A 26,954-nucleotide genomic window follows, 5' to 3' on the forward strand; every position below is an offset into this window, starting at 1 on the left:
GATTTTCCTTAATAAGATGAATAAAATAAAAGTACACTAAATGCCCTCAAATACCTCAGCGGCGGCGTGGCATGGAATATGAAGGCAGGGAGTAGCAATGCAAACGATAAGCTTAGGAAATCATTTGTATATAAATTCTGGAATAGTGTAGAACATATTCTAAGAGCTAAAAATGAAGAGAGGGAGCTGGGTGGGGCAGAATTTCTCTTATAGTTTCTTATATAATTTTCACATATAAAGACTGCTCATTTTTGAGATACTAGTGCTCCATAACAAGGGGAGAAAGCAGGAGACTAGAACTGAAAGGAGTCCTACACCCTCAGTGCCCCAGGCAAAACCTTTCCCCAGGCCAGAGTTCCCTGGACCCCCAGGCTGGGCTGCCCTCCCACTCCAAGGCCATTTATCCAGTTTTCTACTAGAGTGTTTTATCTGTTTGATTAGCATCACATGCCAACACAGCCTGCCCTCTATTTATTTCTGCTGTGCACAGGAGTCATATTTGTATCCCTGAGCCTTTGCACCATACTTTGCACACAGCTGGCACTCAATGAAAGGCAGAGAATGAAACTCAAGTGGACAACAGATTTGCCTCTGTTTTAGGAAGTTCATTTTATTTTTAAACTCCTAAACCCTTCTTGGGATTAGTTCACTGAAAGCCTAAAGGTGAGAGAAAGGACAGGAATTGAAAGGGCACTTTGAGGTGTTTGATGGACCTGGAATCCTCACAGAATTAAGTCTGAGGCTTACAAAAGACCTAGTACAATGCCTGGCCCAAGGTAAGCATACGCTTATGAGCTGAGAACACATACTGGTAAGAGAAGCAGGGGTCGGGGAAGGGACTTCCAGGAAGATGGCTGGTGTGGAGGGATGTCAGGAGACCCTGTGAAGACGGATGAGGGAATCTAGGACAGGGTCAACCAGTAGACGTGAACACAAGTACCCATATATTCAAACCATAGTTTGGAGAAAGATCCCCTGAAAGAGTGTAAATCAAGACAGCTGGTGGCTTTTCTATTGAAAAAAGCAAAGTGTAAAAGCAGATTTTCATTTTATTTTTTAAGGTTTTTTTTCCCTGAAACTTCTAACCTGGCCAAAATGTCGATGGCACATTAACAGCTTAGAGAACTTAGGAGCCAACCTTAGGGAGTTTTGGAGTTGGCCCAGAGTCCTAACTTAATGAGCTTGCTATGCCCTGGAGGTGGGTTCACACCATCAGGTCATGGCTGAGCCTCTCAGATCCAAGCTCTCATTTCAGCAGACTCTCACCCTTCAGCCTAATCTCAACCACAGCTAAACTTTCCCAGCCTCTGGAGACAAGCATTTGGGCTGCCTTCTGACCAAGTGTGAGATAGGTTTTTTTTTTTTTTTTTTCTGTTTATGAGATAGGCTACAGAGCCTTTCCCAGGATAATCAGTCATCTTGACTGGTGACCCCAGGCAGGGGCAGACAAAACTTGGAGATCTAAATCAGTGGATTTGTTTTGTAAAAGTCACTCAACTCTATTGGGACAAATTTGATTTGGTTTTACTTTTATTTGCACCTTTTTTTTTTTTAATTGAATGACATTCGTTTTTTAAGAGTTACTTTGAATACTTTGCTTGAACACATTCCTAATTAAAAATAATCTCTAAGTATAAAAATTATGGTTTTCTAATTTTCTTTTTATTCACACATCCATCAATCTGTCCATTTTACAGCCATTACTAAACTTTTTACACCCCACCAGGCATTATGCTTGAGGTGATCAATATGCAAACTCTATCCTCCCAGCAGTATATTTTTTCATTCCCCAATAAATATTTGGTAAATAAAGAAAATGAGGAATGAATGAACTAAGTCATGAAGGAGTCAAGTGCAAATAAGAAAATAAGCCGAGGGGAGTGAAATTTATGCATGTGACATTGTTTGAACACTCAAATTCTTAGCAAATTCTGCCACAGACTTAAAATGTGGGCATTTATTGGTCACTAATTCCTGTGGCCTTGATGTTGAGGTTCTGGACATAAAAACAAAACAGTTGGTGGGACTTTTCTGTAAAAATGATGACTTCTGACCCAGATGCTCAGAAAAGAAAATAAAGTGAGCTCTTCCCAGATACCCCATCCCCCTTCTCCATGGGCTGAGCCAGAGGCTTATCTTCTCCTGGTTAGTCTGGAGCAATGCTTCGCTCAGCTCTGACCCAGAGGTTGGTGTGGTACAGATGGCAAGGCCACACACCTGCTCACAGAATTGGAAAACCTCAGTGGCATCTAGAGCTTCACAAGGCATGCATCCTATATTCTCTACAGAGAAGGAGGGCTGTGTACTGGGTAACCCACAATCATCGTCACAGGGCCATCCTAATTGTCTCCCTTTTAGGCTAACCCTTGCACTCTCATTTCTGCACATGTATAGCCTTCCTTCTATTGCATCAAGTAAGACATCAAAGTGTCCCTCATTCTAATAGTCACTGAGGAAAATATGGGATGAATTGAAAGTTGAGAAAATCAGACCTTTTAGATTATAATCTCCATGAGGGCAGAGCCTATGTGCATCTGATACATGGTATCTCCAGTAAGTACACTATGGATGATGATTAATAAATATCTGTGGAATGGATGAATGAACAGTCAAGGCACAGTGCCACATTCCAACTACCTTGGTGGCTAAATACTAATGATAATGCCACATGCTCAGGACCCTAAGGCCATCTGCCTGTAGCCAAATCCTGGTTTTGCCACCTTCTTGTTGCATGACTTGGAGCAAATTCTTAACTCTTCTTTGACTCAGGTTCTTCACATGAAATTTGGGGATAATAATAGTACTTCTCTCACAGCGTTAGTTTTTTTTTTTTTTAAGAACAGATGTCTGAAAATATGTCATATACTCAAAACAGTGAGTAGAGTGTAGTTAGTACCTTTTAAGTGTTAGCAGCAACAGTTGCTGTTATTTGCTAAAAACAATTGGGGGATTCATTCAGTCAACAAACATTTTTTGAGCATCTGCTCTGGGGTAGACATAGTATTAGGCACTGTGAACCCAATAGAAATAGATTGTCAGATAATCAATTCACAGATTAAAGAACTACTTAAGGTCATCAATTGTAAGAATTCCCATTTCTTGAGTCCTTAATATGCACCATTTATAATCTGCTAAGTGCCTTACTCATATTATCTGTTTTAATCATTACAACAAACTAGTGAAGACTACATGTTTATTTCCCCCATTATTCAACATAAGAAAATAGAATTTTAAGTAGTGAAGTAACCTATCAAAAGCTAGAGAGCAGGGCTTTTATCCACTCTTTCATTCAACAACCACTGGGAACCACTGTATTCAAGGCTCTGTGTTGACAAGAGAAGAGCTAGTACACACAAGAAAGTCACAGTGACAGCCACAAGTTTTTCAAAAGCAACCTGTCTCAAATTAAAAGCACACAGCAGAGAAGGATTATAATATTTGAGCTATGATATGACATTTATCTCCATGAATAGGGGACAGCAACACTAAACAAGCAACAATTCATTTTGACAATCTGCTTGCCAACAAGCAAACAAATAGTGTTTTAAACTGATTCAAATGCACCTGCCATTTAAAAGCATTAGTAATTTTAAAAATATATGGTCTATCAGAAAAAATAATCAGCATTCTTTTTAATTCAGGCACTACAGAAGCTAAGTAATCATTGTTGCAATTAATTGCTTCCTTGTTGCTTGCCACTTTCCTTTCATTACAAGAAATTAGAGAGTAGAAGCAATTTTATGATATATATTTATTCAAGCTAAGATGACTTGACATCATTTATTGTATTTGTACTTCCCAAACATTAACTTATTATTCTTTTAAAACTAAAATTCCTTTAGCTCCAAACTGACTTAGCATACTCCCTGCAGTGACACACTTGATAATCATGACTGAAAAATGTGGAGCTCGAATGGGCTGAGATAATATGTTGTCACTCCCATATTTATCATTACATTTCCTGAATCACCCAGCTTTGTAATGATGATTTCTTTCCATTCTTTGCACTGTTTGGCAACTACATGTTTTGTGAATACCTAAGAATGCTTATAAATATTCTCCTTCCTCGCAGCCAATAAATCTTTAAAATTAAAAGACAAAGTTAAAATGACTTCTGCACTTCACCAATGCCTCCACTAAATGTACCATACATCTCTCAATTTCAATATTCACAGTTTAAGACTCAGTGATGACTTTCAATCTTACTTTGTGGATAAAGAAGGAGGGGTATGCTTTGTAGTTTATTGAAAGCTGTTTTAGGAGTCAATCTTGAGGGTTGGATATTTTATTCTTTCTGTTTCTTCATCCTTCCCTCTCCATCCACCTTTATTGACATGGGGCATCAGCTTCTCGTTCCACAGACTTTTTTTTTCTTTTAGAGCCAGAAATGGAGAGACAAATATTATAGAAACAACAATTTCAAGGATCTGGTGCAATGACATGGATCAATGCTTATTGAAATTTCTGGAAGCTTGATCTGCTGAGAACATACTCAGCCGGTATGGCTCATATTTCTAGATAATGATCACACAGTGACTGGGGGATGGGGTGGTGAAAGTGAAGCTTCTGGGCAAATGATAGCAAGGCTTTAGCACTAGGGAAAATCCACAGATGCTAAGGAAAAAAAGTGTGTCTGGGTGATGCTCTGCAGGCACGAAGTGATATCCATTTATATACTGTTCTAACTCGACTATACTATTCGCTATTTAAAGAAGCCCTTCTCCCACCTTTATGCTCTCTACGAGATCACATTTATTTCAATTTATTTTTAATTGGAGGAAAATTGCTTTACAATGTTATGCTGGTTTCTGCCCTACAATGATATGAATCAGCCATAAGTATACATATAATTGGGCTTCCCTCATAGCTCAGTTGGTAAAGAATCTGCCTGCAATGCAGGAGACCTGTGTTTGATTCCTGGGTCGGGAAGATCCCTTGAAGAAGGAAATGGCAATCCACTCCAGTATTCTTGCCCGGAAAATCCCATGGACAGAGGAGCCTGGCGGGCTACAGTCCATGGGGTTGCAAGAGTCGGACACAACTTAGCAACTAAACCACCACCACCACCATATACATATAATATATCTCTTCCCTCTTGAATGACCTTCTCATCCTTCCTGCCAATCCCACCACTCTAGGTCATCACAGAGCACTGGGCTGAGCTCCCTGTGTTACATAGCAGCTTCCCACTAGCTATCTATTTCATATATGGTGAGATATATATATATATATCAATGTTACTCTTTGAATCCGTCTCCCATCTACTCCACCTCCTACGTCCACAGGTCGATTCTCCACATCTGCTTCTCTATTCCTGCTCTGCCAATAGGTTCATCAGCACCATATATATGTGTTAATATATGATATCTGTTTTTCTCTTTTTAACTTATTTCACTCTGTATAACAAGTTCTAGGTTCATCCACCTCACTTCAACTGACTCACATTCATTCCTTTTTATGACTAATATTCCATTGTTTAAGTGTACCACAACTTCTTCATCCATTCATCTGTCAATAGACATCTAGGTTACTTCCATGTCCTGACTATTGCAGACAGTGCTGCAATGAACACTGGGGTTCTTATTTCTTTCATAACACTTTTATCAGTCTGAAAATTATGTTATTTACTTCCTAACTTCTGTATTGCCTTCCTTCTCTTAGTAGAATGTAAGTATCTTGGAGGCAAGAACCTCATTTTTCTGGGTCACAGAGCCTAGAAGATGCCTGGAAGATAACTGGTATCAAAAACTTTTTTTTTAAATTAGAATGTTAATATTATTGCACCCTCTCTTTCAAAAAAGAAACAAAATGATAACAAAATATTCACTACTGATAGGATAATATTAAATTCTAGAAAAAACTTAGATTTGTTCAGCAGTGAAATACATTCTACCATTTTAGGAGTTACTATGATGATGGCATATTGTCAAGTTCATGTGTTAACGTCGTAAACATTACAGATAAATTTATAGACTCATGATTGATGCATATGAATGTCAAAGTTTCACGCCATATTAAAGATTTTGCTCAGAAACAATAATACTACAGCCTTGTCCAAAAACTGTCTTAAAATATAAAATGATGTCATGTCAAAACAAAGTGGCATAAATGTATCACGTTCAACATAGTGACTTATGAAGAAATACAACAGATGCAAACGTCTTCAGACAAGACAAGAATTCCCTCCAAATACAAGAGCCCATACTAGAAGATGAAGATCTCTCTGGTCCCTAAATGAACCACATGGCACTGGGATTGTCATTAGCTACTGTAAGGCAACGAAGAACTTATAAAATCAGAGCCAATGTGTTATTAAGACCAGGCACAGTGGCTTTAAGGCAATATAGATTTCTGAGCTATTTATTTATTTATTATTACTATTGCGGTCCCACTGTCCCAGCTGCAACAATCCCAACTCTGCAGGGCTCATGTAACAAGGCGATGGTATCTGAGAAATAATGAGCTGAGGAATGCTGTTCTTTCTTTCAGAGCAATCTCAGGTGCGATCTTATACCGTAAGGACTGGATCAATACACCCAGCAGCAAACCGCTCGATACCCCCTGAATTATTGCTTCATTTTTCTTCTTATTATAGATGAGTTGTGTTATTATTTTCCCCAAATCAATATTTTACAACCTTTTTTATCCGTTTCTCCATAAATTTTGTGATTACTTTAAACAGGGAATTCCGGTACACTAAATAAGATGCAGTATTTGAAAGGGACGGAATGTACTGACATGTTTTTGTTTTTGTTTTTGTTTTTGTTTTACTCTTTTAGACACAGTGCCTTGTTTAAAGGCACATCATAATCAATAGCTGAAGGAACGTTTTCACAGAGCAAAGTTTAACATAACCCTGTACTTGCAAAATAAAAGTGCAAATCCTTTAAAATAGCAGCAGCCCAAACAAGTGCAAAGCTGAAAAACACAGAAGGAGGTGCGATTGATCAGCACTTTGCGTCTGAAATTTCATTCCTAATGCTTCTTCTCTCCTCTGGTTTAAGGGCCAATGCAATTCCCTTAAATTGTTTCTCACAAAAGAGATACGTCTATGCACCTTGGAGAGAGCTAATTGGCTTCTATAGCTGTCTCCTGCTAAGTGTTTAAAACATCAGCAAATCAAATCATGTAAACTCATACCCTGCTCTGCTGTCAGTTTGCTCCGAGCTTGATTATTTAGATGCTCACATTAGCAGCGCCCACACTTAAGAAAGAGACCGGGAATACACTCCCTCTGTGAGTTCCGGGATGATTTGAGTTAATTCTGCGCTTCCTATGAAATAATGTGTGTTATTTGGCAGAGATGCTCAGTGGTAACTAAATAATCATTACTGTGCAGCCAGTGGTAATTACATGGTAATTCACATTAACTTCATAATAAGCACTGTATTTTTTACTATATCCATCTGAGGATGAAGCAGAATCATAGTCTTTCATTTCTTTTTACTGCCACCCAAAATAAAAATAAAGTAAAATCACTTTAAGGGCAGAAGGACAATATAGCCCTGTAGTGAGTTATGCTACAGATTTCATTAGGAAATACTTAAATCCATTAAGTCTAATTAGACATGACATCCCAGAATTCACAAACAGCACTTCTAATAAACTCATTAAAAATTTTTGGTGGCTTCTTTAGAAAATGGGAGGAAATTATGTTATATTACAGGCTGTTATATTACATTAAGGTTTTATAATTTTATATGGCCTCTTCTCTTTTTATGTAAAAATCTACGAAACTTTATAAGACTAGGTCTACTTAAATCAATGAGTCTTAAACAACAATGTGCTTCTTGTAATATGTACTTAATAATGCAATAAACTATTCTAAGTGGTATAGAATAAAAGGTGAAGCACTTTATTTTGATTGGCTGAAAGGTATCAGAATAAAGGGACCTAATTCCTTATAGCATCGCAGTGCACAAGTTACATTCAAATCTCCATTTACATATATATTATTTAATTTGGGCAATTATCAAATCCTTAAACCACTTTTCCATTACAACCTGGACCCTTAGAAGGATTCACATCATGAATGCATCATATATAAGTGTACGAAAAAGAATTCTGAGGAGAAGAAAGCAGTGGGAACAACTTTAATTGAACACTTATATTAGCAGATTAAATCGGGTCTGTTGTAAATGAGCCACCTTAATTAGCTGCAGTTAGAAGCGGAATCTTTTTGCCTTTTCATACTATTCATGGGATTCTGACGGCAAGTATACTGAAGTGGTTTGCCATTCCCTTATCCAGAGAAGAAATTAAAAGACGCTTGCTCCTTGGTAGAAAAGCTATGACCAACCTAGACAGCATATTAAAAAGCAGAGACGTTACTTTGCCAACAAAGGTCTGTCTAGTCAAAGCTGTGGTTTTTCCAGTAGTCATGTGTGGATGTGAGAGTTGGACTATAAAGGAAGCTGAGTGCCAAAGAATTGATGCTTTTGAACTGTGGTGTTGGAGAAGACTCTTGAGAGTCCCTTGGACTGCAAGGAGATCCAACCAGTCCATCCTAAAGGAAATCAGCCCTGAATATTCATTGGAGGGACTAATGCTGAAGTTGAAACTCCAATACTTTGGCCACCTGATGTGAAGAACTGACTCATTGGAAAAGACCCTGATGCTGGGAAAGATTGAAGGCAGAAAAAGGGGACGACAGAGGATGAGATGGTTGGATGGCATCACCGACTCTATGGACATGAGTGTGAGCAAGCTCCGGGAGTTGGTAATGGACCGGGAAGCCTGGTATGCTGCAGTCCATGGGGTCACAAAGAGTCAGACGTGACTGAAATGAATTCAGTCATTCCCCATTTTAAAGATGAGAAAACAATCTAAGACTGTATCAATAATAAGAAATCAGATCATATCAACTGGTGGTAAGTGCTATGAATAAAATAAAACTGCTACGTATAATAAATGTGCAATGCTGGAGAGGCAGCCTAAGACTCTAGAGGCCTCCATCTAATTACTGAATCATATTTGCAGAAAACTAAAAAATAAAGTAAAAGTGTTATAAGTCCATCTTTAGATGTAAAACTATGAAATACCAAAATGTCTAACCAGTTACTTAGGGTGAAAAAGATCCAGTACCACACCCATCACTAGGTAACCTAGATGACTTTAAATGAATCACTGTACCTCTCTCTAAACCACAGTTTTCATACCTGAAAATGGTGATAAAAATACTTGCCCTTTCTACCTTACAAAAGAGAATTAAATGGGAAAGGCTTGGTCAACCATACAGACTGCACTTAGGTAAATTTACTTAATTACATAGACATAAGATAAAAAGGAACAAAATTGGGCCATTTGTAGAACCATGGATGGACCTAGAGACTATCATACAGAGTAAGTCAGAAAGAAAAACAAATCTTGTGTAGTAACACATATATGTGTGGAATCTAGAAAAGTGGTATAGATGATCTTATCTGCAAAACAGAAATACGACAAAGACATAGGGAACAAATGTATGAACACCAGGGGAGGAAGAGGGGGAGAAATGGGAAATTGGGATTAACAATATATGCACTAATGACACTATGTATAAAATAGATAATAAGAACCTACTGTATAGCACAGGGAACTCAACTCAATGCTCTTTGCTGACCTAAATAAGAAGGAAATCTAAAAACGTGGGAATATATGTCCCTGGTGGCTCAGTTGGTAAAGAATCTGCCTGCAATGCAGGAGACCCAGGTTCCAGCCCTGGGTTGGGAAGATCCCCTGGAGGAGGGCTGGCAACCCACTCCAGTATTCCTGTCCTGATAATTCCATGGACAGAGGAGCCTGGTGGGCTATAGTCCATGGGATCACAAAGAGTCAGACATGACTGAGTGACTAACACACACACACACATATGCATACATACAGCTGATTCACTTTTCTGTACAGTAGAAACTAACACAACATTGTAAAACAACTATACTCCAATAAAAATTAATCTAAAAAAGAAAGACAAAGATGAGACACAGAGGCCCAATAGTCAAGCTTGCTCTTTGGTCCCTAACATATAACTTTCTGACAAGTCACAAAAACTTTTTAGCTTTGATGCCAATAATTTTATTCAGCAAAATCTCCAAGCCTTTAGATGTTCTCCTACATCATCTGAGCTAATCGGTACACATGTTCCATTTCTAGTCTTGAACAAACTGGAGAAGAACAAGACATACAAGCCTGCTCAGAACAGATTCTTCAGGGACACTTTCCTCCACCCAAACCTCCCAATAAACTTATACAATCGGCTTGGTCTCAGTGAACATTTAACAAGTTGGTTAACACCAAAAGGAAACTATGTGTATCTGCAGCATGACTGGGAGGACCTTATTCTGTGCAGACATTTAATGTGAATATATTCTTGGCACTAAAGTGAAAGTGAAAGTCGCTCAGTCGTGTCTGACTCTTTGCGATCCCATGAACTATATTGTCCATGGAATTCTCTAGGCCAGAATACTAGAGTGAGCAGCCTTTCCCTTCTCCAGGGGATCTTCTCAGACCCAGGTCTCCCGCATTGCAGGTGGATTCTTTACCAGCTGAGCCATATGGGAAGCCCTCTTGGCACTAAACACAGGCCTAAAATGACTCCATATTATGTGGGAGTTGAGACTTCCTGACACTAACCACCAAGGCTGATCCCAGGTGGCACTGTCCAGCCGGTCAGGCATCCCCCTGTGATACACAGAAGGGAGCTACAGTTGATATTAACAGGGAAAAGATGAACAACTACATTTGGAAGCCAAAGAGCCATGGGTTCAAGGACATGTCTGCTCTTTTGATGTTATTCCTGCCCATGATTTAGGGAGTCCCAGCTTCTGTCTACTCCCTCACCGTTGAGAGGTTTAGCAGAAATTCTCCAATCTGACATTAATGGGATGATTTGCACTTTCAGTACCCTGAATAATATAAGATCCATTTAAGATTCAGTTTATTCAAATCAAAAATACTATATGGTATAGTATTCAGTTCACACCAAGAATCACATTCTCCAGGCAAGAATACTAGAGTGCGTTGCCATTCCCGTCTCCAGGGGATCTTCCCAACCCAGGGATCAAACCCAGGTTGCCCGCATTGCAGGTGGATTCTTTACCATCTCATCCACCAGGGAAGCCTCTCATGGTAATTCAGTTCACACCAACAATCACATATGCCATATGACCCACCAATAGAAAAGATGGATCAGTATGCTGACATAAATGGAAAAAATACTCTTCTTTTAAAAAGCTCCCTTGTTATATCCTTGAATAATTTTAAAGTCTCTCTTAAGACAAAGTGGTTTCCAATTATGTTATTTTTAAAACTAAATACTATTTGGGGAAGGAAGCAACTATAATCCATGATGGTTTGGTAATGCTTAAGAGGTTGCCTGAAGAGGATAGTAGAAACAACGAAGATTAGAAAACTTACATAAATGTAGCAATTTTCTCAGGTCTCTCACCATTATAAATGTTCCTCAAAACAAGACTTTCAAAGACTAGTTTTAAGAACATTGCTGAAGTGGTTATGTTTGGAGACTTAAATATAGAAAATGGTTAGTTATGGCTTTGATAAAATTTCCAGTGAAAGCATCATGTCCATACTCAAATAGAAGATCTCAAGCAACTACAATAGAAGAGAATATAGTGGGACTAAAAATGGCTCCGATTTTGCTAATAAAGTCAGTTTGTTTTGTAATAAAACAAACTGATATTAAAGATGACTGAAATGAGTTTGAATAGAAGTATAAACCCTAAAGGTGGAAAAAGTTATATTTGTAAACACTGTCAATTATATATGGGATTTTAAGTATGTATACTTAACTAAATTAATGTGCAAAATACTATAAATAGACTCACCGGCATCTATAAATACTTATGTTTGGCTAACTTGGTCCTAAAATATAGAAAACGTTTTAGGAAAATGACAGAACACCTTATATTCAAAATCATCCTCTTGTTCTGACAAATATGGTGCTAAAAGTTCCATGAAAGAAAAGATGTGGCTATCCAACAAGAGGAGAACAATTAGGTAAATTATGATGTGGCCACAAATAGACTATTACATACCCACTAAGATGCATTTAGGAAGAGATTAAGCTAATAGAGGACATGTTTACTCTCCAATTCAAATTACAAAGGAGGATACAAAACTATATAAACATACTGTGATTAACTCTGACAAAAATACATAAGAGTTACCAAAATAATCTTAGAAGAGTAAAAAACAATAACAGAGGGATGGGTTAATGGATCTCTTCATACTTCCCGTGTTTTTAAAATTTTCCCTCCTATATGAATATGCATGATGTTCATCATGACACGATTTGTTTAAAATATGTAAGGCTCCAGTTCCTCCTAGACCACCTAGAAATATCCCCACTCTCCCATCACCAACAATCTAATCTTTTTGAAATCACATAATTCAAAAAAGGATTAAGTGAAAGTGATACCACAGAGGGGTTACTGCTTCCCAGGCTCTGGTATCCTTTGACTGGGGTCCATATCCTGGCTCCTCCATTTATTAACTATATCACCTAGGGGAAGGCACTTCTCCTTTCTAAGTGTTTTTACCTAAAGAGAGGTGGCCTTACACAGATTCTCAGAGGAGAAAATGTCTTACATTCCAGTAATGCAGGAAGATGATGAACAGAGAAGATATGGTAAGGGGGGAAAAAAAGCGTGAAATAGGAGAGAAAAACAGTAGAGAAGTCCAGAAAGGCTGCTGGAAGCCCACATAGTAGAGAGAGGAAAGATAAGAGGAGTTCAAAACTCTAGTAGGAAACACTGCTATTCTGGGGAAGAAGGTTGGAGGTGCAGCTGCATTGCCCCACCTATTGTTGTAATTTAGGAATTCAGAGATGTTAAGTGTTTCAGATGAGTTCTCATTTTTACCTGTGGGAAGCACAGTGCCGCTTCACATAGTGGGGGAAATTTTACAGACTTGACTTCATTGATGGTTCAGGTTGAGAACAAACAGCTATGGGGAAGAGGGTGCTAGTCCAAACCTCTGAGACTCAGGCCCTCTGAGACCTGAGGCCTTCAGAGCTACTTACGCGCAGTCAGTTGGTGTGGCTGATGAATCTCAACCAATAAGGATGCCAAGAACAACATGGGTATAAGACCAATGACCCTGTGCTGTAGGCTTTTCAGGGACAAAAGGAGATGAGCATCCAGATTCAATGTACCTATGCTTCAACAAGAAGATGAAGATACAACTTGTGATGAGATTTTGAAGTGTGAAATGATTATGAGAGATTAAAAATTATTTTAAATTTATAAAGCTCTGATATTTATGATATGTAGCTAAGTGAAAGACCAAATGAGTATTATGTAAGGAATCACCCTATTTTGGTAATGATTCAGATATCTGCATAGGAAAAAGATAAGACATATCCCATTAAAAAATAATATTAACAGCTAACATGTGTTATTTATGTATAAAGAACTGGGATAAATGTTGACACTTTAATACTATTTTAATTATTTTCTATTGGTGCTTACTGAATTGTCTGAAATCAGCATGGGCAACTTTGCAATAAAGAAAGAAAAGTTTCAGTGCTCTAGTGGGCGCCACACCACTTAGTTAATGGACAGAAATACAAACATCCATACCATTGTAACGGTGGCCACATGAAACAGAAAATACTTTGCCATCAAACATTTGGAATAAATGTTAGGAAAGGAGAAAAAGAAAGAACTTTATTTTCATCTCCCTCCCACCCACTGCCCTCAGGATATTAGAGAAAGTTTCAAGGTACACAGTTTAAGTACTGAAGGATTAATTTATCATGATGCTGGGTTAAAAAACAAAAAACAACAGCTTTGAAAACTTCCAAATAGTTTATTGGCTTTGAAAACCAAATCATGTTCAATCATACTAAATAGATTAGAGGTTCAAGGCTTTATAGTATTGCATTACATTGGCATGAATGCATATGAAGCTCAGTCCCTACCTTTATTGTTAATAGCTTTCTAATCGCTGACTAGAAATTTATAGTTTAGAAATGGCAACACATCTTAAAGATTAAAGCCATGTGACAAATAGTTCATGTCCCTTAATAACCAAATCACATGCCTTAGATTGGGGAAGCTTATCTGCCTTTTCCTTCTATACGGTTTCATTGGTAGGAACTACTTTATATCCCTATTACATGAATGATGAATGGGGCCGTTGGTTATGGTCTGTTATTTGCTTGGCTGTAGTCAATATGTTTTCTTTGGACAGGGATTTCTGTGATTTATCTCTCTCCTGGCCTTATCACTTATTAACTCTGGGTAGACAGGAAAAAGCCAAGGTTGTATATAAGGCCTAGTGGCCATTTAGACCTCTAATGTCAGTGAAAATATCCCTTTTAATGATCTTGTTACACTAGCTACTCAAGTCCTGATTACACTCCACTCCAAATAGGAAATAAAGGTCGTATTTCTTGGAAAGTATGTACATAAAATATGCAAAATAATATGCTTCCTTCAGACCAGCTTTATGTTTTGCAGAAACGGCTTTCCTTTTACAGATGTCACAGAAGTACAATGGGTATTTTCAGTGATTCTTGTTGCTCTTGTCCCCGTATGGCACCAACGGTGTTTAAGTTTACAGATGCCACTGGGTTGAGGACCGCCAATCACATCAATGTATGTCAGATCAGGAGCGATCGTATTTTGTGAAAAAATTCCCTTTGGCAGAGGAGAAGAGGCTTGGGACTTAGCCTTTGGATCACAAAAGCAAAAAAGAATAAACATTCTCTCTGCCTTGAATTCTTTTCTTTGTGTGTAAATGGCTCATTTGTAGTAATATTTGAGACATGTGGACAGGAGCAGCCTGTTAATTTTTCTTTCTTCTTGGGTCTTTTCCAATTAGGACACAGCTAAGGCAAACTGCTCGTCAAGCGTTCATTACACAGCCCTCCTTCAGCTGAGTCCTAAGTGAAAACAATCTGATATAAAAGAAAACACATTCTTGCCTTCCTTTCCCCCATTCTTACTGAATTTTCTTAGACCCATCTTTATAACAATTAACACATGTGCAGAATACTACCCTTTATAAAGCATTTTCATGCCTGTTCTTTCACTGGTACCCAAAAGATCCTTGGGGCGCCCACAGGAGGAATAGCCCCACCATCTATTCACTGAGAGGAATCAAAAAGCTGGGTCTTCATCCCCTTCACCTCCATATCCAACCCATCTCCAGGTCCTGTCCACTTTTCCTCTTAAACATCTCTTGAATCCTCTCACTATATTCCATCTCTACCCATTACTACCCAAATTAAACTCGTCCAATCTCTTTTCAGACTACTGCAACGGCCTCCTTACAGGTCTTATAGCATCCATTTTGGTTTCCTATGCTCCAGCCAGCCAGAGTTTTTCTGTTTTTGTTTTCTTTCAAAATAAAAGTATGGGTTATGTTCACCTATCCACTTTAAGGACTGCCCATTGCTCTTAAGATGACAGACAACTAAATTCCTCTCCATGGCTACAAGGCTTCATAGGCTTGTCTCCGCCCACTTCTCCAGTCTTCTCTCTCACCATTCTTTTCCTCTCTCTTGATTTTTCAGCCTCAGTGGAATTTTTACAGCCTTCCAAGATGTCACATCTCTTCTCACTCAGAGCCCTCTTACATGTTCCTCTCTTCAGGAACACTCAGTTTCTTTCTCCAAACCCATCCAACCCAATCCTTCATGAACTGGCAGGTTAACTCGTAATCACCCTTTAACTCAATTCATGCATCTTTATCTGACAGAAAATATCTCTAACTGACTGACTGGGGGTCCTTTGTTATATTCTTGCCTGAAACTCTGTTCTTGTTTTTCTGGGCACTCAGTAGGTTTGAAATGGTAAACTTGTGAATATCCATGTTCCCTCTTAAACTACAAGATCCATGAGAACATGGTTTTACTCAACACAGTTTTAGAACACAGCCTAGAATAGAACAGACAATCCACAAATACTTGCGAGATGAGTGAATGGAGTAACAAAAGAAAGTCATAAAATCAGAATTAGAACCTAGATCTTTTGATTCTGACTCTAATACCTAGAAAGAAACAATTTCCTTAATCAGATGAAAGCGGCACATATGTAATACTAAATAACATGTGCTCTAACAACCAGTTCTTTATATTTTGAAGAGAAACATCCCCATTATCTGCTTCTCTCTTTTTGTGTTTGCTTTTAGGGAACACTCATATTATACCAGAAAGCATTACATACATTGACCTATTGACTTCCTAGATGCAGTTACTGTTAAAATATCTCATTTTAGAGATGAGAAAATTAGTACTATGTAATACAGATCCAACTCAATTTTTTTCTTTAACAAAAAATCCAACTACTATGCTCTCTACATGTAAGCTCACATTAAAGGAGATAGATTCTTAATTAACAGCTCTTATTTACATTCCCTGCCATCCAGAGCACAAAAATCAATGAGAATCCATTGATTCTGTGCAATATGTCACTCAATTACTAGAGAACACCTATCACAAGTAAGATACTGAGTCAAGGTGCTTACAGTGGGCAAAACAAGATAACTTCAGGGAAAGGTTCGCTGCCTGTGGACTTTTTGAGATGTGTCTACCTAAGAACAGAAGAAGAGAGTGAAGGTATAAGGAAGTGAATGATGAATGAGCCGTCTAAGCACATGCAACAAAAGAGCTCCAAGAACAGCGACTCTCTCAGCTAATCAAGATGAACCAGAGGGAACATCAAAGTCACCTAGTCAGCTGGCTCATTTTACAATAAAAACACTGAAGTCTGGAGTGTGACAGCAACTTGTCCCACATCTCATAGCCAGTTAGCAGGGCTGGGACTAGAACACAGACCTCCCTGATCTCAACCCAGTGCTCTGGCCACTTGCTACAGTGACCAGAAAACACTTCAGAGGGGAATCAAGTTTGAACTGGATCTAGGAAAATCACCATATTCAAAGTTGCTAACCATGAAGTAAGCTTGAGGCATAGTGGGGAGACTGGGAATAGAGGAGCTGAGAAAGCACGAGACCCAGGGCACAGTGAAATGTGAATGACAAGCCCGGGGGTTTGGGCTATATCTTACATATAGGGAGCAAATAGGAAAAGTTTCTCTGCACAGAAATGGTACAAAAGTGACTTTTTAGAAGCTTAATCTGGCAATGAATTAGTGTAAGAAGAGGCAGAAAAACAGGAGATTCACTTGGTGCAAACTCTCCACTTTGTCCCTAAGCCTGATAACTGTTTATCCCCAGGATGGCAGCCTTCATTTGTGCAGATTTCCAAGAACTAAAAACAGAGCTTTGTGCCTGAAACCTGCCTGAAAGGGGAGTTAAAGCTGATTATAACTTAATACCTTTGAAGGGGGCTGGTGATAGATGGTACGCATATTACTATGGCCTCCAGAAGAGGGGCTGAAGTTGGGGCTGGAAATAAGAGAACAAGTGTGCTGTTCCTGAAAAATCAACACCTGAGAACTTAATAAATCTCAGATGCTTTATTAAATGTTTATTATTTGAGGCCATTTCTAAGAAAATACTTATTTAATCAAAATAGTCATCTTCACATTCATAAATCTGTTTCTTGCTACCTTATTTATACTGTGCTCTCTTTATTTGTGGTTGATTAGTATTACTTATTTCTCTAATTTACTGATGACTACAGGTTTATTACTAAAATTCCAAAGGACATTTCATAGACCTCTAGAACATGATGGAGAAGATAAACAACACGTAAAATATTTACACCATATTGGGGACAGCAATGAATGAATGAATAATAATGATCATCACTTATTAATGGAAACTACTAATATCTAGCTAAGTGCTCACGCAGGCTCGCCTTAAGTGCTTTATACACATTTCCCTGATACTAAGAACAACCCCAGCAAGTTATTTTTCCTTATAATAATGTAAACATGAGGCAACTGTGGTTTAGAGCCATCACACTACATACCCAAAATAATCTCTCTGGTAAGAGGCAGAGCTGAGATTTAAATCTATACCCATCAACTCTTAAACCCAAGGACTTAATCACTATGCTGCATCATCTCCTTGGAAGTGAGAAAGAAAAGACTAGGGGGGAGGAATGAAAAGAGTGAGAAGGGAAGAAAGAAGAAGAGAGAGTGGGAGTAGAGAGAGGACATAGAGGAATGGGGAGAGGGAAAAAAAGAAAACCGGAAAGATATGGTACATGTCATCAAGTTTCATGCAATATATTCAGGCAATACAACCCCTTCTACATGCAAGGTAATTCTGGGCGTATGGTACAAACAGGAAGCATTTCCAGGAAGAATATTTACTTCAAAGTAAAGTCTGAGACTAACAAGCATTTTGTTTAGTCCTTCCACAGGAGCAGGAAGCTTGGTGGAAAATGTTAAGAACAGGAGAACTCAGCAGCAGAAAGGATTAGAGATATGACCCGACCAAACCAAATCTGAGCTGTTAGATGAGCACTCTTTGGGGCTTTCACCAGCTTTGGGGCAACAGACAGTATATGGTTCTTGGTGCACACCTAAGCTGGTCTAGCATCCTGGTGGCCCAGTGCTCCAGTCATATTTTCCCCAAAGACACCACCCACTCCAACAGGGAAATAACTGGAACGAAGTTTAAAAGTACAGTTGGATTTCGGCACCTCTTATGAAGAAAAACCAACTCAAAGAGCTTTGAAGAAGCAGCTAAAGCCTCCTGAGCCTCTTTTATCAACACCCAGGGTTAATTCAAGTTTAGCAGGGGAGAATTCTACAAGCCACTTAAAGATGTAACAGCAAAGAGGCTACTGAGAAGAACAAAGATACCAGGGAGGCCCCCTCCAGGGCAGTGGAGGTGTATGGGGATTGACTTCCCATTGGACTGGTGGACCAGACACAGGATTAGGGAGGGCTTTGAAAAAAGTCCTGTCCTCAGAAAGGGTTTTTGTTTCCTCCTATGAGAAAACATGATTTAAAATTTAAAGTTAGCCCTCCTCTGCATTTACATGAGAAAAACTGGCCACAATAAATCAGATCAGGGACTGATATCGAGCTCTTTTGTTTCGATCAAGTTGGGATTCACTTTGCTCCCTCACTCTGATGGAGCAGACACCAGAGAAGGGCACAGCTGGCAGCTGAGAATCCTCACGTGTCCCTGGTCTGAAGCACCAAAGATGGAGAGCTGCACTCCTGTCCCTACAAGTGGAGCCAGCTTGCAGGCAATCTGTGTTTAGTCAAATTCTTTCCTCCCACTCCCAGAAGTCTGCTTTTATTTGCATAGATTAGGCCAGGCTGTTCCTGTCTCACTTGCTGGGGGTTTTTCTTTTTCATTGATTATGGATTTTTAGAGACTTGCACATACACAGGCCCAAATCCTCTCACACACACTCAAAAGCAGTACCTTCCTTTGGGATGTTGTTTTTCAGTCCCAGGACATTTTTTTTTTTTTAAAGGAAAAATTCCAAGTGATATTCTCCTAAGAAACAGTGTTGGCTCACCTATCCAGAAAACCAAGCCATGCATCTTGAAATGCCATGGATGTTAAAGAAAATGAAGTGTGAGCTTCTGTGGAAGGAGATGGGAGGGGAGGGCTGCAGGTTTCCAATGAGCTGAGTGGTTGTTCGGATACAAAGAACAGAGAGAATTTATGACCCATCTCGATGCCTTTGCTAGAGAGTGGCGACAAGCTGAGAGGTAAACTGAGCAAATCACTGAGGTCTGGCAGCACCAGCCACGAATGTGTGACCCTTGGTAGGGGCATTTAATGATAATGATCAAGAGTCTTCTGTGTGGTTCACCAATTAACAGAGACTCTCTTTTGTTAGAAATGATGTAATGTCACAGTGACTGTGAACAGCCAGCTATATCAATGGGGAAGTTTTTGTACCGGTTTCTTCGAAAATTTTATTTTTCCAAAGCAGAGAGAGGTGAGTCTCTCTCTTAGAATACTTAAAAAACTAAGTCTTCCTATCTATGGTCCACAGTTTGAGGCAGGATCAGCGAAAGCATTTTTTCATACTTTAAATTTCCCGCACACTTACACAGGTGCATGCACACCCAGGACTTCTCTCTCTTATCCTTAACTACTTTGTGAGACTTGCAGATCAGCCGCTTTTATCTTTGATCTTAATTCCCCGGTCTGATACAGGTTTTCCAAGATATGATTTCTTAAATTGATGGCAATTTTTTTAATGGTTAAAAAAAATCCCAATAATGATGGGTCCCCTAGCTATTTTCTTTTGAGAACTTAAGTAATTTAATGAGGATGATTTTTTTTTTTTAACTTTTATGGCCAGGTGGCTCAAGGGGATATTTTGTTGAGCACTGATTAAAAATAATTTCTTCTAAATGAGACCTGACCACAGAATGGAACCATTAATGGGCAGAGACGCTGTCACCAAAGCGGAATCAAGCTTGATTGCCTCTCGTTCCTCCCACCACACGAGCGTTTTCTTCTTCTTTTTCTTCTCCTTTTCTTGTTCTTAATGGCAGAGTAAATAAGCAGCCAGCGAGGCCTAAATGTTTTCGACCAAAAACAGAGTCCAAACTCCTCAGAGAAAACATTTGGCCTCTGTGGTTTTGTAATATGTTCCAGAACACCGAGTTCAGTGAAGAACATTGTGAAAAACTCCCATCCATCGGAATGATGGTGGGGAATGTTACAGTATCAGAAGTTTCAATTGGTCCTTTTCCTGCAGGCCCATAATGAGGCTTGTAAAAAAAAAAAAAAAAAAAAAAAAATGTGCTATGTGGAAGTTCTCATGGGAAAAATGAATGGCAAGAAATCCTAGCTTTAAAAGAAACAGCTAATCTGCTAGTTTGATTGTTCTTCAAAATTTACGCTGAACCAATGAGCCTAATTAAAAACACTTGGCCTACTTCTATAAAGCATCATAGCTTTCTCTATGCTTCGTTTGTATACACCACAAAACTCCAGATAGACTATTATTTTTTCAAGAGCTTGCTAACAAAGTGCTGACTTTGTTGGGATGGCTGAGCTAATTTCTTGAACTCAGTGTGAAACCTTAGCTAAACAAAATTGTGGTAATTTTCCTTAATTTGTAAAAGTGATTGGAGTGCAAATAAAATTTTCCTCTTGGGTCAATCCTATAATTTTCAATTAACTAAAACTAATCGTTAGGCAGGCACCAAACCTGCATTTTGTTTAAAGGACTGGGAGGCATTTCCAAGGGTCAGGATGCATTAGCTGTTTTTATAATTTTGAGAGAGAGGGTTCAGGGGGGAGAGCAAGTGACTGAGAAGCATGGTTGGTTTTGTTCCTCCTATTAAAATACAACAGGAAAGATGCTCTGAGATAAAATGTCACAGTAAAATAAAATTTGTCCATTTAATTGTATGGTTATAATTAGGATGTGTTAACACAGTCATCCCTTCGTGCTCTGAAGTCTCTTCGTGTGAAAGTACACTCTGTACTTAATCTTGCTTTGTGGTCCTTTATTGATTAAAGAAGGAAACATGGGGCCAGTTTCTGGAGGCAACAACCCAGCAATGACTGCTCCATAGCGGAGGACCTAGACTGTCCCCATAGCCAGTGTGGTCCTTGGACCAGGATCATCAGCCTCTCCTTGTGAGCTTGTTAGAAATGCAGAGTTTCAGATCCCACCAAGAGCTACTGAATCAGAATCTAGATTGCAACAAAGATCCCTGGGTGTCTGGTTTACACTTAACACCCTGAGGATCTCTTTGACTACACACTGGGCACTTAGACTATGCACTTGATATGTTTCCATAGAGAACCTGCCTGGTTCTCTCCATGTGATGTGAGGAAATTCACCTTCACCCTAGAACCCTACCTTCTTAATGCAAGATAGGTCCATGTGCCAAGGCAGGTCCATGTGTTTGGGGTGGCAGGAGGCAGTCATGGGGAACAAAATGAAGCATAAAGGGAAAGAAAGCACCAACCCAGAATTAAATATGAAAATCACCAAAATTCTTTAAATGGCTGTGACCAGGCTAGAAGAAAGTCATATTGTGGACTCAAGCAAATTCCTACTCCGTAAAGCAAGCAACCCCCCACATGATGGCTTAACATCCAGAGACTCTTAAGACTGTCTAGCACTCCTCCTTGCTCATGTCACTGCCTTAGATATCGAACCCATGATTTCAACAGATCCTGTCACTGAACAAGGACACCCAGATGAAATCTTATAAGAATAGTAGTAATAGTAGTAGCAATTCATTTCATCATAAATGAGGTGAAACGGAGAAAATGGATCTTAAGAAGAAATTGATTTTTAAAATAAAATAACACTTACACATACAAGATCGAGTCAAAGACCCACAAGGTCAAGACCGCTCTGTCCACCATTTGCAGTACTTCTTACCTGTGTAAATGAATCTTCCAGGTGTCCCTTTGCAGAACTGTTTGGATTTGTAGGACAAGGTGACCTCTACAACACCAGGGATATGCCGAGGAGGAGTTTGCACACGGATGGCATGAGGAGTAATCAACTAGTGGGAGACATTTGGGGGAAAAAAAAAACATTGTCATTGCAATATGTAAAGGACTCATTTCACAGCTTTCTTATCGGTTCTCAATAAACATAGCCTTCAAACACATAATTAACCTGTCCATGTTTGAATACAATCATGATGCAACCTGTATAAAAGACACTGACAACAATATTTGTAACTGCTCTGAGAACAGTCATAACAACTTTATCTGAGTTTTCCTACATGGCAGGCACTCTGCTTCCTGGTTTGAAAAGCGAACCTGGTCTAATGAAATGATTTATCTACTACAGGATATCCTTTGGAAAAATCTCTGTTTTGAGGCAGACACCCAAATCAGCACTGAGCTCTGCCACACCTCTCCAGAAGCTGGTGGGCCTGGTGTTTGAACTGAGCCCTTCAACATGTGCAAAATACAGAGGTAGGAAATCCATGGTCAAGGCGCTCTGATGAGCTGCAGAGCCCATGTAGGAAATGCCCTGAAGACCATTTGGTGCATTAACTACCAGAGGAACAATCAAAGAGCTTTAAAGGGGAAACCCAAGAAGCTCTCTGCCTGGAACAGCTGAGGGGTCTGGCAAGACTAAGGACTGTCCATAAAAGGGAGCTGGAAGCTGGGGAGGGGCCGGAAGATGATCAGTGGTCCATTATGCAATGTCATGTGCACAGAGAGAAAGTTCATTTCTGAACCCTGTTGGCAATCAGAGCACACTGCAAAGCAGAATTTGCTTTTTAGTACTCTTATCATTGTTTATATAACTAAAATGTTATTAATGGCCATAAAACTGGCATTATCTGCTTCTTTGAAAACTTCAGCCTTGGTAGTTGACCTCTGATGGTGCTGGACTCTGTGTGCCTTCTCTCTGGTGTTTGCAACTGCCCGTTCCTTGACTGCTTTCAGATTCGTTTAGCTCAGGGCTGCAGTACTGAGATGGCATGTAATGGGTGATCATTTGTACTAACTCATGTTTGTGCTGTTCTTATAACTTAGAAAGGGCTTTTGTTGCAATGTGCAAATTTAAATATTTTGTCCAGAGAATCACAGATGACTCCATGAGAATCAAGGTGTCAGCACAAATGCCAGCCCCTGAGTCCTACCTAGGTAAACAGTCCCAGCACAAAGTCCTGGCAAAAAGAATGTAAGAAAGTTGCTCCTGCTAAAATCCACAAGTGATTTCTATCAAATGCTCTTTCTTGAAACATAAAGGTCATCGGCACAGAAATCACTTAAAGTTAGTAATCAGAAATGCCTATCCTCTCCCATAGTATGTGTGCACCCTTATTTGCTGGAAATACACACAAGATTCTTCAGGAATACCATACTTATGTGGAACCACTGGAGACTGAGTTCTCAATGGCTACGTTTTTTTGGATGGCTAAGGGTTTACCCGTAAAAGCACAAAAAATATTTATTTAAGATTTTGACCTTTTCATACTGAAATTCTTCCAAAATGCATTATATGTTTTCTAAAATAAGCAAAGTATATATAATTTAATTTAGCCTTAATAAATCAAGATTTTCATTTGAAATACCCCTTGTTATATCTTAGTTCTATTTATCTTAGATCAGTGTATCTTCTATAATATAGAAAAGGCCTAGTGACCATAAGGTATGAGGGGCTATTTTCCCCTGCAGTAAATGGCCCTGGATACTTAGGAGTTTTAAATTATTTCCATTTTGTTCATTTTCTTTGTCTTTTTTCCTCCTAGCGTCCTTTGCACCTTCTGTACTTCTCTTCTAATCTTTAAGGATCGAAAACAGGAAATCTAGTTTACTATTGTATAGAGAATAAGAGAAGGAAGGAAGCTCTGAAGAGCAGTAAAAGATGATCTTCCAAAATCAAGGGTGTGTTTAATTTCAACTGATCGGACAGTGTTCTTGCAATGTTGGGATTAACACTAGTTGAGTACCAGGGCAGGAGGTTACCCACTATGTCATTGAAGGTTTTACTTGAAAGCACTAATTTCGTCAGATCAATTGTATGTATTCTTATCTACTTTTTTCCGATTTGAAACCAGAATCATAAATTGTTAAACTGCTTGCACAAAATCACCCTCATAAGAGCAAATAAGAGCCAAAGTGACCCTGATGCAGTTCAAAAAATGACAAGGAGTCGTTCTTCCTATCTAATCATAAAGAAGAAACTGTTCGTATTTTTATCTTTAAACTTTTTTAAAGCTAGCATCAAACTCAAAATTTTCAGATCCAACACTACATGTATATGTGTTGTTTTTAAATTCACATGCTATTCATTTTTCATTTTCTACCTGGTCTCTGGTTGTGCCTTTGATGGTGGAAGTTGCCATATAGTTATAGTCCAAATAAGTGGCATGCTTCTATTGTAAAAGTTACTTGGACTGTCGAGTAACATTAAGTCGCAATAATATTTAGGAGAACTTTCAGACAGTTAGAGAATATTTCACCTACCCTCCCTTTTCTCAGGGGAAATACATTTTAAAAGATGGAAAGATATCAGTAAATAGATAACAGAGACATATTTTTAAGTATAAGGACCTATGAGTTTATACACTAAGGAACAAAATTGATTTAGAAAATTTACAAATTGATTAGATATGACTGCAAAGAAACTACTTCAGAGAGTGGGGGGTTGGCATAGAGGAAATTGAAACTAATTTTCATTTACAATTTCATTTTCCATTGTAATCAATCACTCTAACTAAAGCAGAGATTCACTCTTGAAATAACTGTCCTTTGCAAATAAGGTAGAATATGAATCATCATTAGAGAATGAACTTGTTGATGTTTTCCTTGCTGTAGATGTTAGTCTGGAAACAGGCTCTCACACTGACACATGATATTGATGGCATTCAGAAGGAAAAAATTCTATCTAACCACTATCAACTAGATAGCGGAAAGGTTTATATATTTACAAGAGGAGAGGTTTATCTTTAATCACTCAAAGAGTTACAAATTTATCACAGGAAGGAATGGCAGTAATCATTTAAAACTAATACTCTCATTTTAATAGCTAAAGACACAAAAGTCCAAAAAAGTCTAGTGGCTTCAAAAACTGACCCAACATCTTAGGGAAAAGATAGGGTCTAGATTTGGAAGTCTAGTATCCAAAACCCATTCCAAACTCCTTCCCCATCTCAGGATAAATTTCCCACATTGTTCTAATCAGGCTGAACTAAAGGCAGCCCCTCTAAGTTACAGAAGGAAGAAGGGCTCTAGTATAAGTCTAAATTTTTCAATCTTTCATCATTGGAATACCACTTCCTAAGTTTTGCCATATCTATAAACAACCCATACCCATACAATTATCTACTTAAAATTTTTAATTGGTTAACTTTTTGCTTTGTTGTTGTTCAGTTGCTCAGTTATGTCCAAGTCTTTGTGAACTTTTTGTTTCAAATAACTTATTTTAAAAGGACACTATATTACTATTGCAACTGGTTGCGGTAATCTTAAAGTTAATATGATGTTGTTAAATTCTAGTTAGATAATGTTGACAACCTGAATGGGTTTATTGAAAAGGGAGTTGAGCTATTGTTAGAATACAGACTTGTTTGCTCCAACTGAGACTTTCTCCCTTAACATAAATCAGAAGGATTGAAGGAGAAATAAAAGGAGAATCACTTTCTCACGATGATTCAGTTCTATTTAATGTCTGTGTCAAATCCAAAATGGTCTCCTGTACAACCAGGGGCCCCACACTTTGGGAAATTCTGTTCTAAGTGATTCGAGAACAGATTCACTCTCTTGGCTTAACTTCCTTAAATCACAAAATGAAAAATTTGAGTTAAAAATAAACATACTTCTGAAACCCTGTAGCATCTGATACTACTTTCTTCCTTTTTGGAAGTCTACACTTTCTTCACTTCTGTGACACTAATTATAAGACCTAAGCCTCAGAGAGTGTCTGATGGTTTACCAAAGCACTCTCACATTCACTATCTTTTAAAGGCCCATCCTTATGGGATATGTATTCCAGATGAGCAAAAATTGAGAGTCAGGCAAGTTAATATTATTTGGAAGCAGCAGGAAGAAAATCAGCCTCTTATGCCTGTAAATAAGTGTTTTCCAGAGCTCCTCTCTTATTCATTGATTCCTGATCTCTTCCTGTACCAACTATTTCCTTCTGCCAACTTGTTAATTGTAGACATTTCACAAGTCTTGTTCTAGATTTTTTTTCTCTTTCATTTGCCTAACAATTCTTGAATTCACTCACTGGCTCAACCACCTTAGCTAAACTTACTTCCAAGTCTACGCCTGTGGTTTTGATCTCTTTGGCCAAACACCACATTTTTATCAGCAACAGAGTAACAGAATATCCCCGTATGTATCTTACTGCCACTTCAATCTCAACAGGATGCAAGATCATTTATCATCTTACTATGTATAACTGTACTTCCTGATCCTGTGTTCGCTCTCTCAGCTAAGAGAACTACCCTTTGAATCACCTAAAATAGAAACCTTGGGATTATCTTTTTTTTCTCCCTTCAAATTTTCTTTTAGTCATGTTGCCTCTACTTTCTACTGAATTTCACTGGCTCCCTGCCTTTCTTCTTTATCCAGTTCAGGCTGTCACCATTTCTTACTCAGACGATTGCAGTGTTATAAAT

The 26,954-nt window shown here is 38.6% G+C and overlaps 1 protein-coding gene across 20 annotated transcripts in view; it reads right to left on the reverse strand.

Annotated features, from left to right (window-relative positions):
- Positions 1–26,954, reverse strand: part of EBF1 (EBF transcription factor 1) — a 427,626-nt gene that overhangs the window by 59,926 nt on the left and 340,746 nt on the right. For all 20 annotated transcript variants that reach the window (XM_081500503.1, XM_081500502.1, XM_081500500.1 and 17 more), the window contains one exon: positions 22,241–22,367. In XM_081500503.1, the coding sequence (XP_081356629.1) occupies positions 22,241–22,367 (127 nt within the window). The remainder of the gene's footprint in view (positions 1–22,240; positions 22,368–26,954) is intronic.

The sequence above is a fragment of the Giraffa tippelskirchi genome, chromosome 6, assembly GCF_054371585.1.
Source record: "Giraffa tippelskirchi isolate mGirTip1 chromosome 6, T2T-mGirTip1v1.2.pri, whole genome shotgun sequence".
NCBI classification, from domain to species: domain Eukaryota; kingdom Metazoa; phylum Chordata; class Mammalia; order Artiodactyla; family Giraffidae; genus Giraffa; species Giraffa tippelskirchi.